This window comes from Solanum verrucosum, unplaced genomic scaffold, assembly GCF_900185275.1.
Source record: "Solanum verrucosum unplaced genomic scaffold, falcon-dt-bn FXZP01000049.1, whole genome shotgun sequence".
NCBI lineage: Eukaryota > Viridiplantae > Streptophyta > Magnoliopsida > Solanales > Solanaceae > Solanum > Solanum verrucosum.
In genome coordinates, this window is record NW_026020221.1 from 3,542,105 (window position 1) to 3,558,792 (window position 16,688).

Sequence of the window (16,688 nt, forward strand, 5' to 3'; positions counted from 1 at the left end):
AGAGCTTTTTTATTCGGATAATATAACAGGGAATAAATTTAAATACAAAGGAACAAGTTTGGCCTTTTTTCTTACTAAAAAAACAAGGGGAAATTTATGCAAAATGACAATTTATATGGATTTCCTCTCCGTCTCTTTATTTTTTACAGCATACCGAGTGAAATTTCACTAAGTGGGATTTAGAGAGGTACAACAGACCTTAGAATCAAGTTAAGAAATATCTGAAAATATTGTAGTGTGAAATCTTCACCACAAAACGTCCTAACATTCCTTTTTAAGAAACTAAATGAATTTGAATTTATTTTTAAAAAAAAATAGATTATTAGGGAGAGAGACCAACAATAAAATTAAGAAAAGAAGGGCTTATTGCAGTTCTTACTATTGAAAATTACAAATAAACAGTAAACTAGCAAAATTGTTCCGTATTCAAATGTACAAACAATACATACATAGAATTAAAATGGTAATACAAGCCTAGGGGATGAAGATGGCTTAGTAGCATTAGCAAAAGGGGGCACTGCCAAATTCATCTCTGTGTGTTTAAAGTAAGATCTCTTCTTGGACACTCACATTAAGAGTCTTGTTTGGCAGAACAATGCTGTTGATTACCACTACTTCATCCTCGACCGCCACAGATTCACCTGGTTTCAATATATTGATTTAGATAATCCACCACAAAAGTTTAATGTTGATAATTTTGTAAAGGTACGAGCTGTAACAGAAAGGAATATGAGAATAACAAATACATTACCAAGAATTGTGATCCCGAGCTTTGTGTTGTAGTCTCCTACACCCTGAAATCAGTTTGATAGAGTTTAGTTACCTGATGTGAAGACTAGGACTAGAGAAAGCAAATGAAATAATGGAGGAATGGCATTCAGCTAGCATGGAATATAAAGTCCAAGAGAAAGGACTAGTACAGCCAATCTTACGAATTCTCATCGAAGATCTTCACATAATACATGGATTACACTCTTGGAACTAATTTAATATCTTGAGTAATGAATAATTTTGATGTGAAAAAGCACTTTCTCCAGATTATTTTACTCTACAGTTCTGATGAAAGAGGAGTAGTATGACAGCTCTTCCTTATTCCTAAATTCCAAAGGAGAAACTGGCACTACGTATTGACAGGACAGACAAACTGACAAATTAAGAATGACCTCTCGGGGAGTATTTTTGGGGAGTCGAGACCAAAGCATCTTTTTTCAGCAATATATTTCATATATTAAACAAGAATTTAGTCATTTCCATTACTTACCTGGACTCTTGACCATCTGCCAATTGAAGACTTCCAGCCAACAATTGCATGAATAACAACCGCATTTTCCTGGAAAATGAACCCCATGTTAAATTCCAGCATATGTCATTGAAGTATCTCATGAGCTGTAATATAGTGAAGTGGTACCTTGATTTCAACATCATCAAGGATAATACAACTGATGAGCCTGGCACCAGCTCCAATACGAGCATTAGCAGAAATTGAAACATTTGGACCAATCTGTTCAACATTGTAACAGACAATCAATCTATAGGTGAAGGAAGGAGGTCTAAATGAGCACATAATCAGGGCAACTGCAGTCAGAAGTGTTTGTGACAATTAATTATGTAAGGAGAAACAATATAAAAAAAAAAATTTGAGGCATGGAATGGAAGCAAGAACCATCAAGAGCTAGCTCTTCAGATTCATAAACGCTAATCAGAAATCAAATTTGATCTCTTTACTTTTAACTAAAATAAATTTACAAAGGTGCAGCTTTGATAATATAGAAAGCACTGCAATAACTGACATAATCTGTACCAGGAATCATATTCATTACAAAAGAGATGACCTCGAGCTACAGTGTTGCAAACATTTACTAGTCAATACAGATTTGGCTGGTGAGCCAAGATGTGTACGACATAGAGCCAAGATTTGCCTCTAGCTGTTTTTCATATCACAGAAGTTATTGCAGTAAAATAAATCACCATTAATCCCAAATAACCAACCATGAAATTTATAACATAATAAAATAATCATAACAAGTTATTTGTAGGTGTATCGAAATATTCCTACCTTTGCAGTTGGATGAACTTTAGCAGATGGATGGATATAAACATCACCGCTGATGGTTGCAGTCTTTGAGCCATCCCCACTTGCCAAAAGATGTGGTGATGTGGAACTATATTGAGCCAGGTAGAGACCGGAGCATTTCAAAGACATCCTGCAAAAGAAATAAACCCACCCATCACCTCAAATTTTGACATTTGAAATGGAAATGGGATGATGAGCACTTCATATGATTAGCTTACCCTGGTGTTTTAATTTGTTCCCAGAAATCCATGGTTTCATAGGTATATAGCTGCTTCTTCCCTGCAAGAGGGGTCAAAATATCTTGATCCAACCGTACAAAGTCTGTTGGAAGACTCCTGTCAAATAAGCTCATATCAGGAAAGGAAAAGAAGGTGCCAGAAATTCTTTTTTCAGGTGCACCGGTACATTTAAACTCTTTTGTTGCCAATTCTAAGTATTATTCAGTAGAAAGATTAATTTTACTGCTCCTATTAAGAATCATAAACCTCATTAATTTATTCTACATAGGGCTGTGGTTCGGAGACCCATAATCCAGCTCTAGTAACTGCAGTCTGCAGCCCCCTACTTGACTACCTTTAGCCGAGAGTGTATCACCTATAGCAGGTGATTTATTCATATGATCCTTCTGCAGAAAAAGCTTCTTTCAAGAGGTTACTATAAGACCAGGTAACATGATTCAAGCTAGAGGTGCACAACCACACAGTTCAATTGTTCAAACATTTGTGGCATTGTCTTGTTCGAATTAACTGTGAGCAGACCTCAGGAAGATGCCAAAATTAAATGGCTTAAGCTTGGGATAAGTGTGGGCTTCAAAAATCTAAGACTGGTTTCAGTTTTGGTGGACTCCTCAATGACAGTGAAGACAACAAGACATACACTTTGCACTTTGAATATCATTTACTGGTCAAACAGTGAGCAGTAACATCTTCCATTCCATTAAAGCTCAAAATAACAGGTGTTTGTGGGAACATATGATTGTGTAGTGACATCATCCTAATGAAATGAGTAACCTCAAAAAACAAACTAGAATCATTATCCTTCAGAAGATTTAGCAACCAAAAATCTGCTCTTTACTCCTCGACAACTTAAAGAAAGACAAGTATTCACTACTGCCCTAAGAAACTAAAGGTAAAAATTACGTCAGCACCTAGAACCTCTGTCCTGAAAAGTAATTATCAGCTGCTACAGTTATAAAGCTTCACCCAATTTCACCATTCACCAAACAAAATGCTGAGATAAATTACTAATATAAATGTTAAATCTGGATTTGTGAAATGTGCAACGAGGAGAAAGAAGCAACCACACTTGTAAGCAATTGAATAGAAGAATGAAAAATCAGACTAAGAACCTAGATACCATTTTGAGCTGCAACAGTGAAATCATAATAGAGGGCAATTGCAAATGAGATGACTATTCTCCGAAGGTAGCACCAAAATGTCTATTACGTAGTTTTATAGGGAAATTATACCTATTTACTGGCTGAAGAGCTTCAAAGCTGGATACACGCCTTAGATTAGCTGCAACAGAAGAGAAAATACTTCATAAATCACCCCCATATAATACTATTGTTTGAGAATTGGGACCAATCACTGCATGGGTTTTAAGAAACTTGAAAACCACATTGGATTAGGAAGACGTAATATTGACCCAAGTCAATCACAGCACTGTTCTATTTCAGCAATTGTGCTATGTCAGTGTTCAAATCAGCCCATTATGGTTCTAAGGTGAAAATGACACTAGAACAATGATATCAAAGGAAGAGATGGACCAAAAATCTCAGTTCTTTTAATATGAAAACACATAATCAAGGGAAACCCTCGTTATGATGCATAGACCAACCTCTGTCTTTCCTCTGAGTGGATACTCCTTGAATAGCATTAAAGATATCGGGCGTAAATACGTACACACCACAGTTGATGCGGTCACTCACCTGCATTCCAGTCATATTTAGGCAAGAATCCAGGGGTATAAACCTACACATTTCTTAGTTAATGCAAGTAAAATCCAAGAGCAAGTAAATGTTGGATCAGGACGTACAAAAGTTTCAGGTTTCTCTGTGTAATGCAACAGTTCATTGGTTTCGGGGTCAGCAACCAGTTCACCAAATTCACTGGCTGTCTCAGCAGACACCTGCATATGGAAACTCAAATAAGACTTTCAACATGAAGTAATCACATAATAGATGCTAATAAACTATAAAATAGCCAATAGCATGTGTCCTAGACAAACAGTTCGAGGGGACTTTCATCTACCTTGCTGACAAGAATGGTTCCCATTCCACCATATCTTCTATGAGCCTCTGCGATTTTGGAGCAAACAGAAGGTAAAACTTGGAAAGTCAAAACTCTAAACCACTGCAACGCTCTTTATTGCAGAGAAGTTGATCAAGAGAGTAGAAGAATGAAAGTTAAGAAGTGTGAGAGAAGTATAAAGAAGGAAAGAAAGAGCCAAATACCAAGCATCTCAGGCAAAGGAAAGCTGCAGCAAACGTCGCAGTTCAGCAAAAATATATGTGACTGCCAGGTGAGAAAAGTTAACCATGTTAAGGTGATAGCTAAGTATGATGAGGCAGCAGCCCCACTTATATTTTCAGATTTTTTAGACCATATTTGATCAATTCTTATGTTCCTAGTAACTAACTCTGTAGTTATTATTCCCAGCAATCTACACATGATCATCACAAGAATATTATAATCAAGAAGAGTGAAAATCCCAACCGGGCTGTCTTCCATAAGCAGATCCCTAAAGTTGTAAAGGCCTCCAGCTGAACCATGTGGTTTGTCCTCCTTCAGGTATCTATTAACAATAAATTCAATAGACACATCAATGAGCTCCAATATTAAGAAGTTCATAAAACTCACTGCATGGATAAGCAGGATAGTAATATAACCTGACAGGAATTCTTAGTTCATTCGAGATTGAAGACACATATATAGCAAATTCACGCTCCTCATAGAAGCCAATGAGGTAGATCTGCGCTAGGTTCGGAATCTGAAAAGTACAGAAGTCATTAGTTTAATGCATAAAAACTTGGACTTTGAACACCCCATTCGTTAATGAATGCAAGAAAACCTAGAACATCAAATCTGTATAGCAATATTCAGCATTAGTACAAAGAAAGCATTACCTTTTTACAGGCAGAGATCGGATGATGAACCATTGGCTGTCCTGCTAATGGAAAAAGTGGCTTTGGGATATTCAATGACAATGGGCGGAAACGTGTACCTGTCAAGGAATCAAGAACACAGGGCACAAGATTTAAACTTTATTAAAAGAATTGAAATTAATCAAGGGTTTCTTTTATACCCAAATTCCAAACAGTGATAAAGAACTTGGATGGAAGTTCTAAAACTTGAATAAAAAAATGCATACCTTTGGTTGGTCCACCGACCATGATCACAGCCACAACTCTCTCCTCAGAACTTCCCATTTCTATCAAAAGCAGAATTCAGATCTCAAAAAAAAAAAGATAAAACCTTCAGCCCAAATCAACAGCTCCAATTCTTTTAACTCTACAATGAACACAATTTGGGAAATAATCTCAAAAGGGGCAACTCAATAATTACAATACAGAAACCTGAAAGTGACAGTGCTGGCAGAAGATGAAGCAGAAAAGGAGGTGGACGAGAACGTTGGGGGAGATAGACAGAGAGGAGAAAGAGATATGAATACTGTAAATAAAAATTGAGATGGATACTAAAGATCCAGTGAGAAAGAAAGGACAGAACAAAGGGGGTGGATTTTTTATATTATACGAGACAAATACAAATAAATAGGTAGCAAATTTCGACCTTTCTTTTGTTTTTAATTGGCTTTCATCACTCTCCAGTATAGAATTATTTGTATTTATTATGTTGTCATTATAAAGTTGTCTAATTTAAGGTATATGAATTATGATCTTTTATTTTTCGAACAGAGGATGTTCATATGTTTGAGATAAATGGAACTTGGAAAGCATATTATAATATTCTTTTGAAAATATTTTTACTAAAGCAAGAAGATTTTTTTTCAAATTAGAAATTTCAACCACAAAGATTTTCTTGTGTTTGTAATGTTCCACATGAATTCTCCTTATTTTCTTTTTTCCTCTTCCGCATTGCAAAAAAAAATATTCTATTGATAAAACATATTTTTTATGGAAAAAAATTTATATTTTCCCTTGCATACTCATAAAATTATTTTTCGATATTTACTTTTCATACAACACATTTGTCATCATTCTCTTTAAAGTGTTGTACCTAACTTGGTTGTCAAATTTCATTGGAAAAGCCAGATCAAGAATGAAAGAGATGTAGCACCGTACTAGTAATCATCCGAAATAATGATTGGACAAAATAGTGAATTACAGATAGATAATGAATTGGAAAATGAAAAGCTAAAAGGGGAAACAGTGACTAATATTTTATAGTAATTTACAAGTTTAAATTACATATGTAATATATTCATCTTACGCAACATAGTAATCCATCATTGGTCATCATCACTTGTGATGGAAAAGCGTATATATTAAATACAACCATGTAATTAGCTTGCATATAATTCCAATCATTTTTTTGTGGTTTAACCCTTTTCATGTTTTACTAACCCAAAATGGCAACTCACAAAATCTTTAGATTAATCCAAATCATTAAGTCACTTTTATCCAACTTTTCATTGGTGGCTTTTGTTTATCCATCCCATGCTATTTCCCCTTTGTGGAGTGATGGGTTCATTGCATTAAATGAATTGATGTTAGTTAATATTACTTGCTAACCCTTTTCTCCCATGGAATGCTGCAAGTAACGTGGAATTAGTGAATATGATGAATCCAGGATTGACACTTTGCTCTTAAAGACGAAATAAACAGAAGAGGAACGCAATATCAGTAAAATAAAAGTAGTCCACATCTTGTCCCTTCAAACAGATTTATTAGACTTGATAACAACAACCGACGCTAGTTCTACATCAGATCAAGTTTCATCTCTGGTTCTTCATCATTCACATAATCCTTGACCACTTGAAAGTTTCACAGCTTTGAAGGAGACTTGTAAAAAGCCCATGGTTCGTCCGGAGTCACATACTGAGTCACCTGTTTAATGTTTAGGTAGTTCTCTAGACTCCTGCGAGAAAGAAGAAAGAGCAAAATATCACTAATCAGCTGTACAACTTGCCAGATTCCCCATCTAAATACTCTTCTAAGTGTGGTAATACAACCACAGTTTTTCCCTTTATACTGGTTACTGGGTTGCTTTTACACAACATAGCCAATTCCAGAAAGAGAATTTTAGGTAGCAGAAAGAAACAAGATGGATGAAGGGAAAGTGAGGTAATTGCTAAGTCACTTAGATGTTATTCAAGATGGTACTAAAATCAACCAATGAGTGCTTACCATTCCCCAAGCTCACGTCCAAAACCACTACGCTTCTTACCCCCCCATGGTGGTTGCCAAAAGCATGGCTGCGAGCAGTTGATCCAGACAACCCCCGACTGAAAAGCCTGCAAAGTCCAATTAATAAGAGGTCATCCCTGGTTTTGCAAGAAGCAGTGCCTTTGGGCATGGATAAAAGATGTTTTTCGCAATTGAGGAACTACTCTCACCTTTGTGAAACGTTCACATCTTTCAAGATCTTTTGACAAAATAGCAGCACCCAAACCATACCTAACAAAGAAAAAAATGTAAATAAGAAAAAGGAATGTTTGTGAAATAATAGAATCATAAATCTCAAGTCTAGCCAACTCACTTGGTATCATTTGCTAGTTCAATGGCTTCCTCTTCAGTTTTAAATGTTTTGACACAAAGAACAGGTCCAAATACCTCCTCATTCCAGATTTCCATGGACGTATCAACATCAGTTATGATTGTTGGTTGAATGTAATATCCTTTCTTTAAGTGCTGAAATCCAGTGAAGAATCAAGTCACGTTCCAACATAGTGATAAATACAGCACCTGCATACTTCCACCCAGAAGTGTTTCTTACCTCAGGACGGTCGCCACCATAAAGAATGGTTGCACCTTCATCTTTGGCTGTAGAGATGAACTTCAAGACCTTCTCATACTGAGTTAAAACAAACAGTTAGCATATAAGAATTGCCCATACGTCTGCTTAGACGGAAAAAGAAACCAGCAGATAAACATGATAACAAGAAAAGAAACAAACTAGACACAAATTGAAAGCCAATATCCATGTCATTTTTAAATGTTGTTGCTTTGCCCAGTGATAAGAAAGTTCCAGTATCTTCAAAGAATTCTAAACTGATGTGAATTATGATCATTTCTTTCCCTATTTTTGAGCTTTTTCACAACAACTACACAGACCTTCCCATGTCGATTGCATTATGATTTCTCCTCAAATTCCTTTTAAGATTTAAGTCAACCTCCTATTTACTTCAGGGTGCTGTTAAAGAAACTTCCCTTCCCTTAGCAGATGTTTAATTGACAAAATTTTGGACAACAAGACCAATTAGCTTTTTGAAATACATGAATTATTATCTCTTTATTTTAGCAAGTAACATGAATTCTCGGTATTTCCATTCTTACATCAAAGATTAAGTTCTAATAGTTCTGAAAGAAATGATATCTCACATCAATAGTTCTTTAATAATAACATTGACTAACTAGGGAAAGCAGATGAATATTATACAGCATTGACCACCATTAATATTGGCGGTACCCATTACTTTCTAATGTTAAGGTTTACCAAGAACTTTGGATGTAATATACACCAAGCATCTAAGTTTTCTAACCCAAAGTTGTGCAATTATGGACAGAACTAATCAGATTTATTTGGTATGAATAGGATAAGTAACAAGGGTGTGAATTGAACTTCAAATTAACAGTATTAACTACTCCCTCCGTTTCATAAAGAATGACCTAGTATGACTTGGCACGGAGTTTAAGAAAATAAAGAAGACTTTTGAATCTTGTGGTCCTAAATTAAAGTTATATCAAATGTACAAAATTGCCCTTTAATCTGGTGGCCTTAAACATGCCACATGGAATGCTGAAATTAAAATGTTACCAAAAAAAGAAAAAGGTCATTCTTTTTGAAAGAGACTAAAAAGGAAAGGAGGTCATTCTTTTTGAAACAGAGGGAGTATAAAAGTTTAAAGAGGAAGCATTCGTAATTTCTCAGACAGAAGTCCCTAGCATCTTGATAAATTAGAGGTGAAGTTAACAAGATACACTAGAGGTGACATTAAACAAGGAGAACACTTTATGTTCTCGCAACATTTAAATATGATCACTGAATAAAGGAAGTAGCGAACACCAAAGTTTCAGCCAGAAGATTTGTCTCACCAGTACAACTAAAATCTTTAAGAATTTGTTTATTTTTCATCAGAGATATATTTCTTAAATTCATCCACTGTCCTCTTAAAGGCAAATTTCTTGGCCTTGTGAAACTATGTCCAAATCAACCCATTTCGACGGCTATTTTTGCAACATCATCCATGCAGACTGGTTATTTTTTCTCTTCTGCACCACAACTAGTGATACTACACCAGAAAAAAGACCACGGGATAGCTATTTGGCAATTTTCAAACTACAAATTGTTTAAACAGCCTGTTGTGACTTTATGTTCCATATCCCCCAAACTTATCATGTTCACTATATCTAATCCAGAGGACACTTGCGCACATAAGTCGCCTTAAGCAGGGAACAAACATAAATTTTGCCCATGAATCATTCGCTTCATGAGCTACAGTTGCATCTATTTAAGGAAACACACAACATTGTCTCCAAGAAGCACTTTGTAATACAGTTAAAGCAGAGTATCTTCTACTAGTTTAATGCCAGAACGTCTTTACCTGTCCACGACTAATGACAGGACCAAGTTTGCAGTCTTCTTCCAAGGGATCTGAGATTTTAATGTTTTTTGTCCACTCAAGAAGCCTGGCCAAAAATTGTGGAGCAATTGTTTCCTGCAAATTCATAATTTGTTTTCACAAAGAGCTCTAGTGTTTGACAATATTAGAAAGGGCGATAGCATCAAAGGGACTTTGTAATAGTATTGTTTTCAGTGTTATAATAAGGCGGCAACAACAACAACATACCCAGTGAAATCCCACAAAGTGGGGTCTGGGGAGGGTAGAGTGTACGTAGTCCTTACCACTACCTTTACGAAGTAGAGAGGCTGTTTCCGAAAGACCCTCGGCTCAAGAAAATCAAAGCAGTAAAAAAACGAAAAAACAGCGGTGGGGAGAAACATGCAACGAATAGTAAATCAGTAACAACTATATACAAGGATCTTATTAAAAAGGCCTACTCTTTTCTTAAAAAGGCCATCTGAAACTGATCTACTTGCTATTTAAGAACCAAAAAACCTTCTCCGAAGACCATGTCTTTTGTTTTTTTATAAGGAAAGTAAACTGAGCAGAAAAGGCCTTGCCTTTCGTTTTCTTTCTTTTTATTTTTTTCTTCAGCAATTTCTGAATTCTAACATTTACCTTTTTCAGAGCCCTTGGTTTTCAGTTAAGAAAATTTACATTTTCTAAGGTCAAGCTAACTGATGTCCAAATGGGGACTAAATTTCACAATCTAATCTTGTAGCATAAGAAAAAGGAAGCAGGATGGTTTAGCCTTCTCATTGATAAAGTATTGTCTGGTGTATCAAGGTATAGTATTAGATGCACATTGTGCTCAGTCAGCCATTAGGAATTAGGATGATCCCCTTTCTGTTCCAACTTTCAAGAATTCTGGTAGGACACTCACTGTTTGTGGGTCGTTCATCCTATTCTTAAGGATAAAGAGATAAGGAATTAGTTGATCCATTTTCTTGGTACTACTTATCTTAATTCTTCTCTTAGTAACCAATTAAATATAAGACAGACGTATCTCTCTTTTGTTATTTGAGCCTCTTCTATTCAAAGAAATGAGAAATATTCTCGCTCCACACTATCTGGAATGGCTCTCCACATATTGTGAAATCTTGTCGACAACAATAAAGTAAACTAAATTATTCCATGAATCAAGCGGTTATCTAAATCCAAGTAAGATATGTGAGTGTCTTTCCTCAACATGACCCTACCTCACTACGACAAATAGGTTTGCAGTGATGTTCCTGTTACACTGAAAGAAGACTTGAATATGATATAAGAAGTGTGTGCGCTATGAACTATTTAGATATTTCATCACTAACATGAAGTATTATGGCATCATCATCATGGACCTTCAGCCTTCAAGCTGAGTTGAGATGATGTGCATGGAATTTTCACCAACTGATATTATGTTTGGCTCAGGTACCATCAGTGAACTACCAAACTAAGGAGCAATCGAGTTTCACATAAGCATAAACCTGAAGAAACTTCATTACGAACAACCAGAAAAAAAACAGAGCGACCTTGATATAGTGTTATGAGAAAAACTAATTATCTGCTCCTTAAGATACTCATACCCCCACAATCGTCTTGTATTCTTAAGGAATTGCTGGTTGCCAATAGTATATTCAGTATTTTCTAGATAGTGGTAAACAGTGTGGAGTCAGAGAACCAAGATAACCATAAAACTGAAAACTAACTAAATACATGGGCCTTCTCCAATATTTAAGCTAGTTACCTGTATTATAAGACGTGATGTTGCACTGCAAATTTGACCATTTGTCCAAAAGCAGCCAAAAAGAGTCCACTCAACAGCTGTGTAGACAATGAGGACACTTAAGCTCAAGAGCTATATTAATTTCTTAAATGCAGCACAAAGGTGACTATGAAATGCATGAGGGCACAGAAAGTAATATTAAGACTCGTATTCCAACAGTTTAGGCAATTATTACACATTTACACATAACTCGGAGGTTAGCGCATTGATTTGTAATGTGCTAGTCACCTGTTAAATTTCAATAGCTGGCTTTTCCCTATTCTTTCTTTTCCTTCTTTTTTATATTGATAATGTTCCTCCGAAATATAAGAACATTGAAATGATGAAGTTCATCCTTTTCCAAAATTATCAATTTTCTTAAGTATGTGATAGGAAATTCCAGATATGTCAGGAATAGATAATATTACATTAGAAGGGAGTTGTCATATAGGACTAAAGGAGCAAACCTATATCAAGGTCATGAATGTCATCAAACACAACTATTGGACTTTTTCCACCAAGCTCAAGAGTAACTGGCTGCAAATGACATACAGAGGCTTAGTGTGCTGAATCCACCAGCATATCAGTTTTGCCAATAGGAACCTAAATGATTATTCAGATGTGAACGTACTTTAACAAGTTGAGCTGCAGCAGTCATGATCTTGACCCCTGTTGGGCCACTTCCTGTAAATGCAATCTGCTCACCCAAAGAAGTAAAAATGCATTCATCAAATGAAATTACATAGTATTAAATTTAGGCAAGCACATATACACCCAAAAGAAACAAAGCAAACCTTGTCAACATCAGGATGTGATACCAAAGGAGAACCAGCTTCGTGTCCCAATCCCGTTAGTATGCTAAGGGCACCAGGAGGAAGACCCACCTCTCTACAGATTTCACCCAACTCCAAAGAGGTACTGAAGTTGAAAAAATGAGTAAAGATGTAAATGATATGGACATTAATAAGGATAATGAAGAAAAAAAGATAAGGACTCACATAGATGCTAGTTCTGATGGCTTAAGTATTGCTGCACAACCAGCAGCTAGGGCAGGAGCGACTTTCCATGTGGTCATCAAAAGAGGATAATTCCTTCATTATGAAACAAAAGCTCATAAATCAACCATCTAAATCTTTTCTCTCATACGAAACACAAAAAATCCAATGAAATTTACAATGCTCCAAGAGATTGATTTCAGATCTCCCTAACTCATAAACAAAAAATGCTAATCTTTTTAGGAATCTTTCAAACTGCAAATGCAGCGGTTTGTCCACTTACCAGAGTGAGTGGTAAAAATAAGAAAAGAGAAAAAAATAATCTCTTGAAGACTGTCCCCCACCCCTGGTTTGTCAACACCCCTCTTGACTTCCACAAGTATTCCTGATTGCCTTGAAGATGCAATTTGTTTGAGGTCAACAAACAAAGAAATATTCGGGAGGAACTCTACAATTGTCCTACACCCCCTCGAGTCTCTTCCTACTTTTTCATCTAATTTCTCTAGACTTTTTTGAAGGCGTCTAAAAAACTTAGATTCCTAGAAATCAGAGTTCCTAAGGCTTTCATCTCAATGACATTTCACCTTTTGCAGAGCTTGAAATGTGTATGTTGTCACTATCCAATAAATAAAGTTCTCACAAGTCCACTTGATTATCATTCCCGACATTCGTGTTAGGATGGCATCCAACTTTGTCAATTAATGACACCGCTGAACTAGTCAATAACTAGTTTAATGAACTACACTTGCAAACTATTTTCGTTTCTCTAACTTTTGGAAGTTCAAGAGGCTATCTTAATTAATCATAAAGCTCAAAGTTTAGCTCATTAGAACAGTCTTTCCTTTTCCTAATAGCACATAAACAAATAGAGCGGCCACATATACAGTAGCTGCATGTAAGATGCCGAAGTTGGTCATCTATAAATAATATCATCTTGGTTGGAAAAAAGAAGAATACCATATTTCAAAGTGGGTTGAAAGAGATAAGAAGAGCATAAATCATTAACAGTAAGTGGTGTACCATGGAGTAATCAACCCCACAACACCAAGAGGTTCTCTTAAAACATGGGTCTTGAATGAATCCAAATGAAGTTTAACTTCAGTCTTCTTTTTTGAATCCAAAGCTTCAGCGAGATCTGCATAGTACTCAAAACACGCTACGACATCATCCTGGAAGATAAGAAAGAGCACATAAGTAGAATGAAGAATTTTGCAATAAATAAAATTATGTTTATCCCATTAAGCAAGAACGTACTATATCCGAGGCAGCCTCGAACCAGGGTTTTCCATTATCAATCGTCTCAAGTGTAGCTAGTTCAGGCTTTTTCTCCAGTACCTACAGTAAATGTAAACAATAGCAACTGAACCATTTAAAGCATAAACGAATAACCATGAATAGTAATAATATCAATATCGGGCTGACACTCAAACACCAAGAATCAAGGTAAATACTCCCTCCGTCCCATTTTATGTGGCACTTTTCGCATTTCGAGATTCAAACAAGTCTATCTTTGACCGTAAGTTTTTCATTGATCCTTTTAACATTTTGAATTATTAACTATTGTGACTTATAGTACTTTTTATGTAGTTTACAAATATATAAATTTCATTTCAAAAAATTTGAAGATTTCATATGCAAATGTCCGGTCAAAGTTAAACTATTTGACTCTCAAAAAACGAAAAGTGTCACATAAATTGGGACAGAGGGAGTACTAAATAGACGCAGCAGCTGTAAGTACACTACAACATAATCTAATCAAACTTGATCTGCTATCTACTACTGTGTTTCACAACCATGGAAGTCATGATGTTCAGAGTCAAAGGTGAAAAGTAGCGAAAACTGGCATTATCGTAATTAGAAGAGAAATAATTTATCATTATTCAAACAGAATAATCTTTGCAGGTGTTATTCAATTTGCTGCAGGACACAATTTGAGGGATCTTTTTTTTTTTTTTGATAAAGTACAGTTCGAGCTTTCTTGATGTGACTGTAGGCCTATATACAAATATCTGGTTAACTGATCTCACAAGATAACACTATCGTCTAGTCTTGTAAGATAAGGAAATTAACACTTCCTTAGGCTAATAAGCAATCAAGAAAATGCAAGTCAACAAAAGATAATTCTCTGATGAGAAATTCCACCCAAGCATCCCTAAGTTACTAAACCTGAAAGTCAAACCTGCTAGGTGGTCCACCAAATAACGATATGGAAAAATTACCAAACTGAACACACTAACCTTAGCAGCAATAGCACGAAGATACTTGGCACGCTGTGCTCCAGTAGTAGAACCCCAGTCATCCCGACGAAGCGCACTCCGTGCAGCTTTGACGGCAATATCTACATCCTCCTCTGTAGCTGCCGGAATATACCCTGAAAATCCAAGAAGATTAAAAAAAAAAATACAATCGGATCAAACAAGAGTTCATTAATTTACAAGATAAGATTACTAGGAAGATAATTTGAAGGTTATTGTAAAACATATTCTACTTGCAACCATTAACACTCACAGATCTTCACAACTTTTAAGATAATTTCAAAACTTTTCCACTAAATTGCAAGAGAACTTTGAAATTAAACCTATAAAATTTCAAATACCGATAATTTCTTCGTTGGCTGGATTGATGATGGGTAACCGGTTCTTCTTGAGGGGTTCTCTCCATTCACCGTCGATGAACAACTGCCGACAAGGGATCCGTATATTAGGAATTGCCATGGCTCTCTCTACACTTGATCACTTCACTTTCAGTATTTTGTGAAAGTGTGCTAAATGCTACTGATATGAGTTAAAAAAATGGAGTGCTGATTCCTGCTTTATAGCTAAAGAATTTGATAAGAAAAAAAAAAACCCCACTAGATAGGCTGTCCACGTCGCTTCTCAAGGGACTGTCATATAATCCGGCCACTCGCTGCGCTCACACGCGCATCTACACTCGACCTTGTGGGCAAGGTGGTAAAAGTAGGTGAAAAAGATCATTTCTTGAAAATAATAATTTAGTATCAATGTGCTTAATATAAATCTATTTACATATTTTTAAAAAAAAAATATTTACAACAATAACATACGCAATATGATACACAGTCTCAAACAGTGAAATATGAAAAGGATATAATGTTTGCAAACCTTACATCTACCTCAGAGGTAGTCATGTAGAGAGGTTTTACGATACATCCTTTGCTCAAATTTTTTTTATCCAAAATCGTCTAGAGAAAAGTAACATCTATATCTATACTACCTTAAATTATTATACTACCTTAAAAGCCGGAACTCTCAAACTTGAATGTTGAATTACTATAATACCCCCAATTAAAAATACTCAAATTATTTTATTTATTAGTTTAATTATTTTTGTTATATTAAAAATAGATGCCTTTTCACATTAAAGGGTTGTGATTTTTTCAAAGAGTTGTGACTTTTCCAAAAGTTTGCGACTTTTTTGATGGGTTGTGACATTTTCGATGAGTTGTGACTATTCATACTACTATTTGTTAGCTATAAATAGAGGAGTTTCTCTCACTTTTAAACTACAATTTTTTTAAGTTTTGTAGTCTTTTTCTTCTTAAACAATCTCAAGGGTTATTTGCTTGATTAAGTTCAAAATTCAACGAAATTCATGTATCACATAAGAAAGAGTTGTTGAACAAATTATAGCAAATCATTCAACAATTCACACTCGTAGTTTTTCTTACGATGTTCATGAGTTAGCAATAACGAAAAGTTGTGGAAAAGACAATAATAATAAACAAATATGAAAAAAGTAACATGATTTGGGTACAATATTTCTTCTTTATTTTTTCATTTTTATTCTCTTATCCTCACAAAGGAGTTTCTTTCTAATTTTTGTAAAACAACGGGCATCAACATAGTCCATTGAATTATTAGTTTGGATATAAAATCCACTATTTCAAAAATAGATTTTAGCTTTTACTTATAATATGATTTCAATCAAATGGAAAAATTACCTCTTTGTATATGATAGTCTTACTCAAGTATTAAGTACTAATAATGTAAAAGATAGATTGCGTATAAAGATAAAATATTGAAATATTTATGGTGATCCTTATTAGTGT

The 16,688-nt window shown here is 35.3% G+C and overlaps 2 protein-coding genes across 2 annotated transcripts; both read right to left on the minus strand.

The window, feature by feature from the left end:
* Positions 1 to 381: 381 nt before the first annotated feature.
* LOC125831352 (uncharacterized) lies at positions 382 to 5,815 on the minus strand. Its single transcript, XM_049510550.1, has 15 exons — positions 5,447 to 5,815; positions 5,202 to 5,299; positions 4,965 to 5,065; positions 4,792 to 4,870; positions 4,530 to 4,590; positions 4,327 to 4,373; positions 4,112 to 4,204; positions 3,914 to 4,004; positions 3,543 to 3,591; positions 2,293 to 2,409; positions 2,057 to 2,204; positions 1,409 to 1,501; positions 1,262 to 1,330; positions 752 to 794; positions 382 to 641 (listed from the first exon to the last, which is right to left on the minus strand). The coding sequence occupies exons 1-15, from the start codon at positions 5,502 to 5,504 to the stop codon at positions 541 to 543; spliced, it is 1,248 nt and encodes a 415-aa protein (XP_049366507.1). The 5' UTR covers positions 5,505 to 5,815; the 3' UTR covers positions 382 to 540.
* Positions 5,816 to 6,935: 1,120 nt separating this feature from the next.
* LOC125831350 (aminoaldehyde dehydrogenase 2) lies at positions 6,936 to 15,458 on the minus strand. Its single transcript, XM_049510548.1, has 15 exons — positions 15,216 to 15,458; positions 14,857 to 14,990; positions 13,874 to 13,954; positions 13,640 to 13,788; positions 12,623 to 12,715; positions 12,419 to 12,542; positions 12,256 to 12,321; positions 12,092 to 12,161; positions 11,607 to 11,683; positions 9,860 to 9,973; positions 8,032 to 8,109; positions 7,795 to 7,946; positions 7,652 to 7,712; positions 7,443 to 7,549; positions 6,936 to 7,173 (listed from the first exon to the last, which is right to left on the minus strand). The coding sequence occupies exons 1-15, from the start codon at positions 15,331 to 15,333 to the stop codon at positions 7,080 to 7,082; spliced, it is 1,518 nt and encodes a 505-aa protein (XP_049366505.1). The 5' UTR covers positions 15,334 to 15,458; the 3' UTR covers positions 6,936 to 7,079.
* Between the last annotated feature and the right edge of the window lie 1,230 nt (positions 15,459 to 16,688).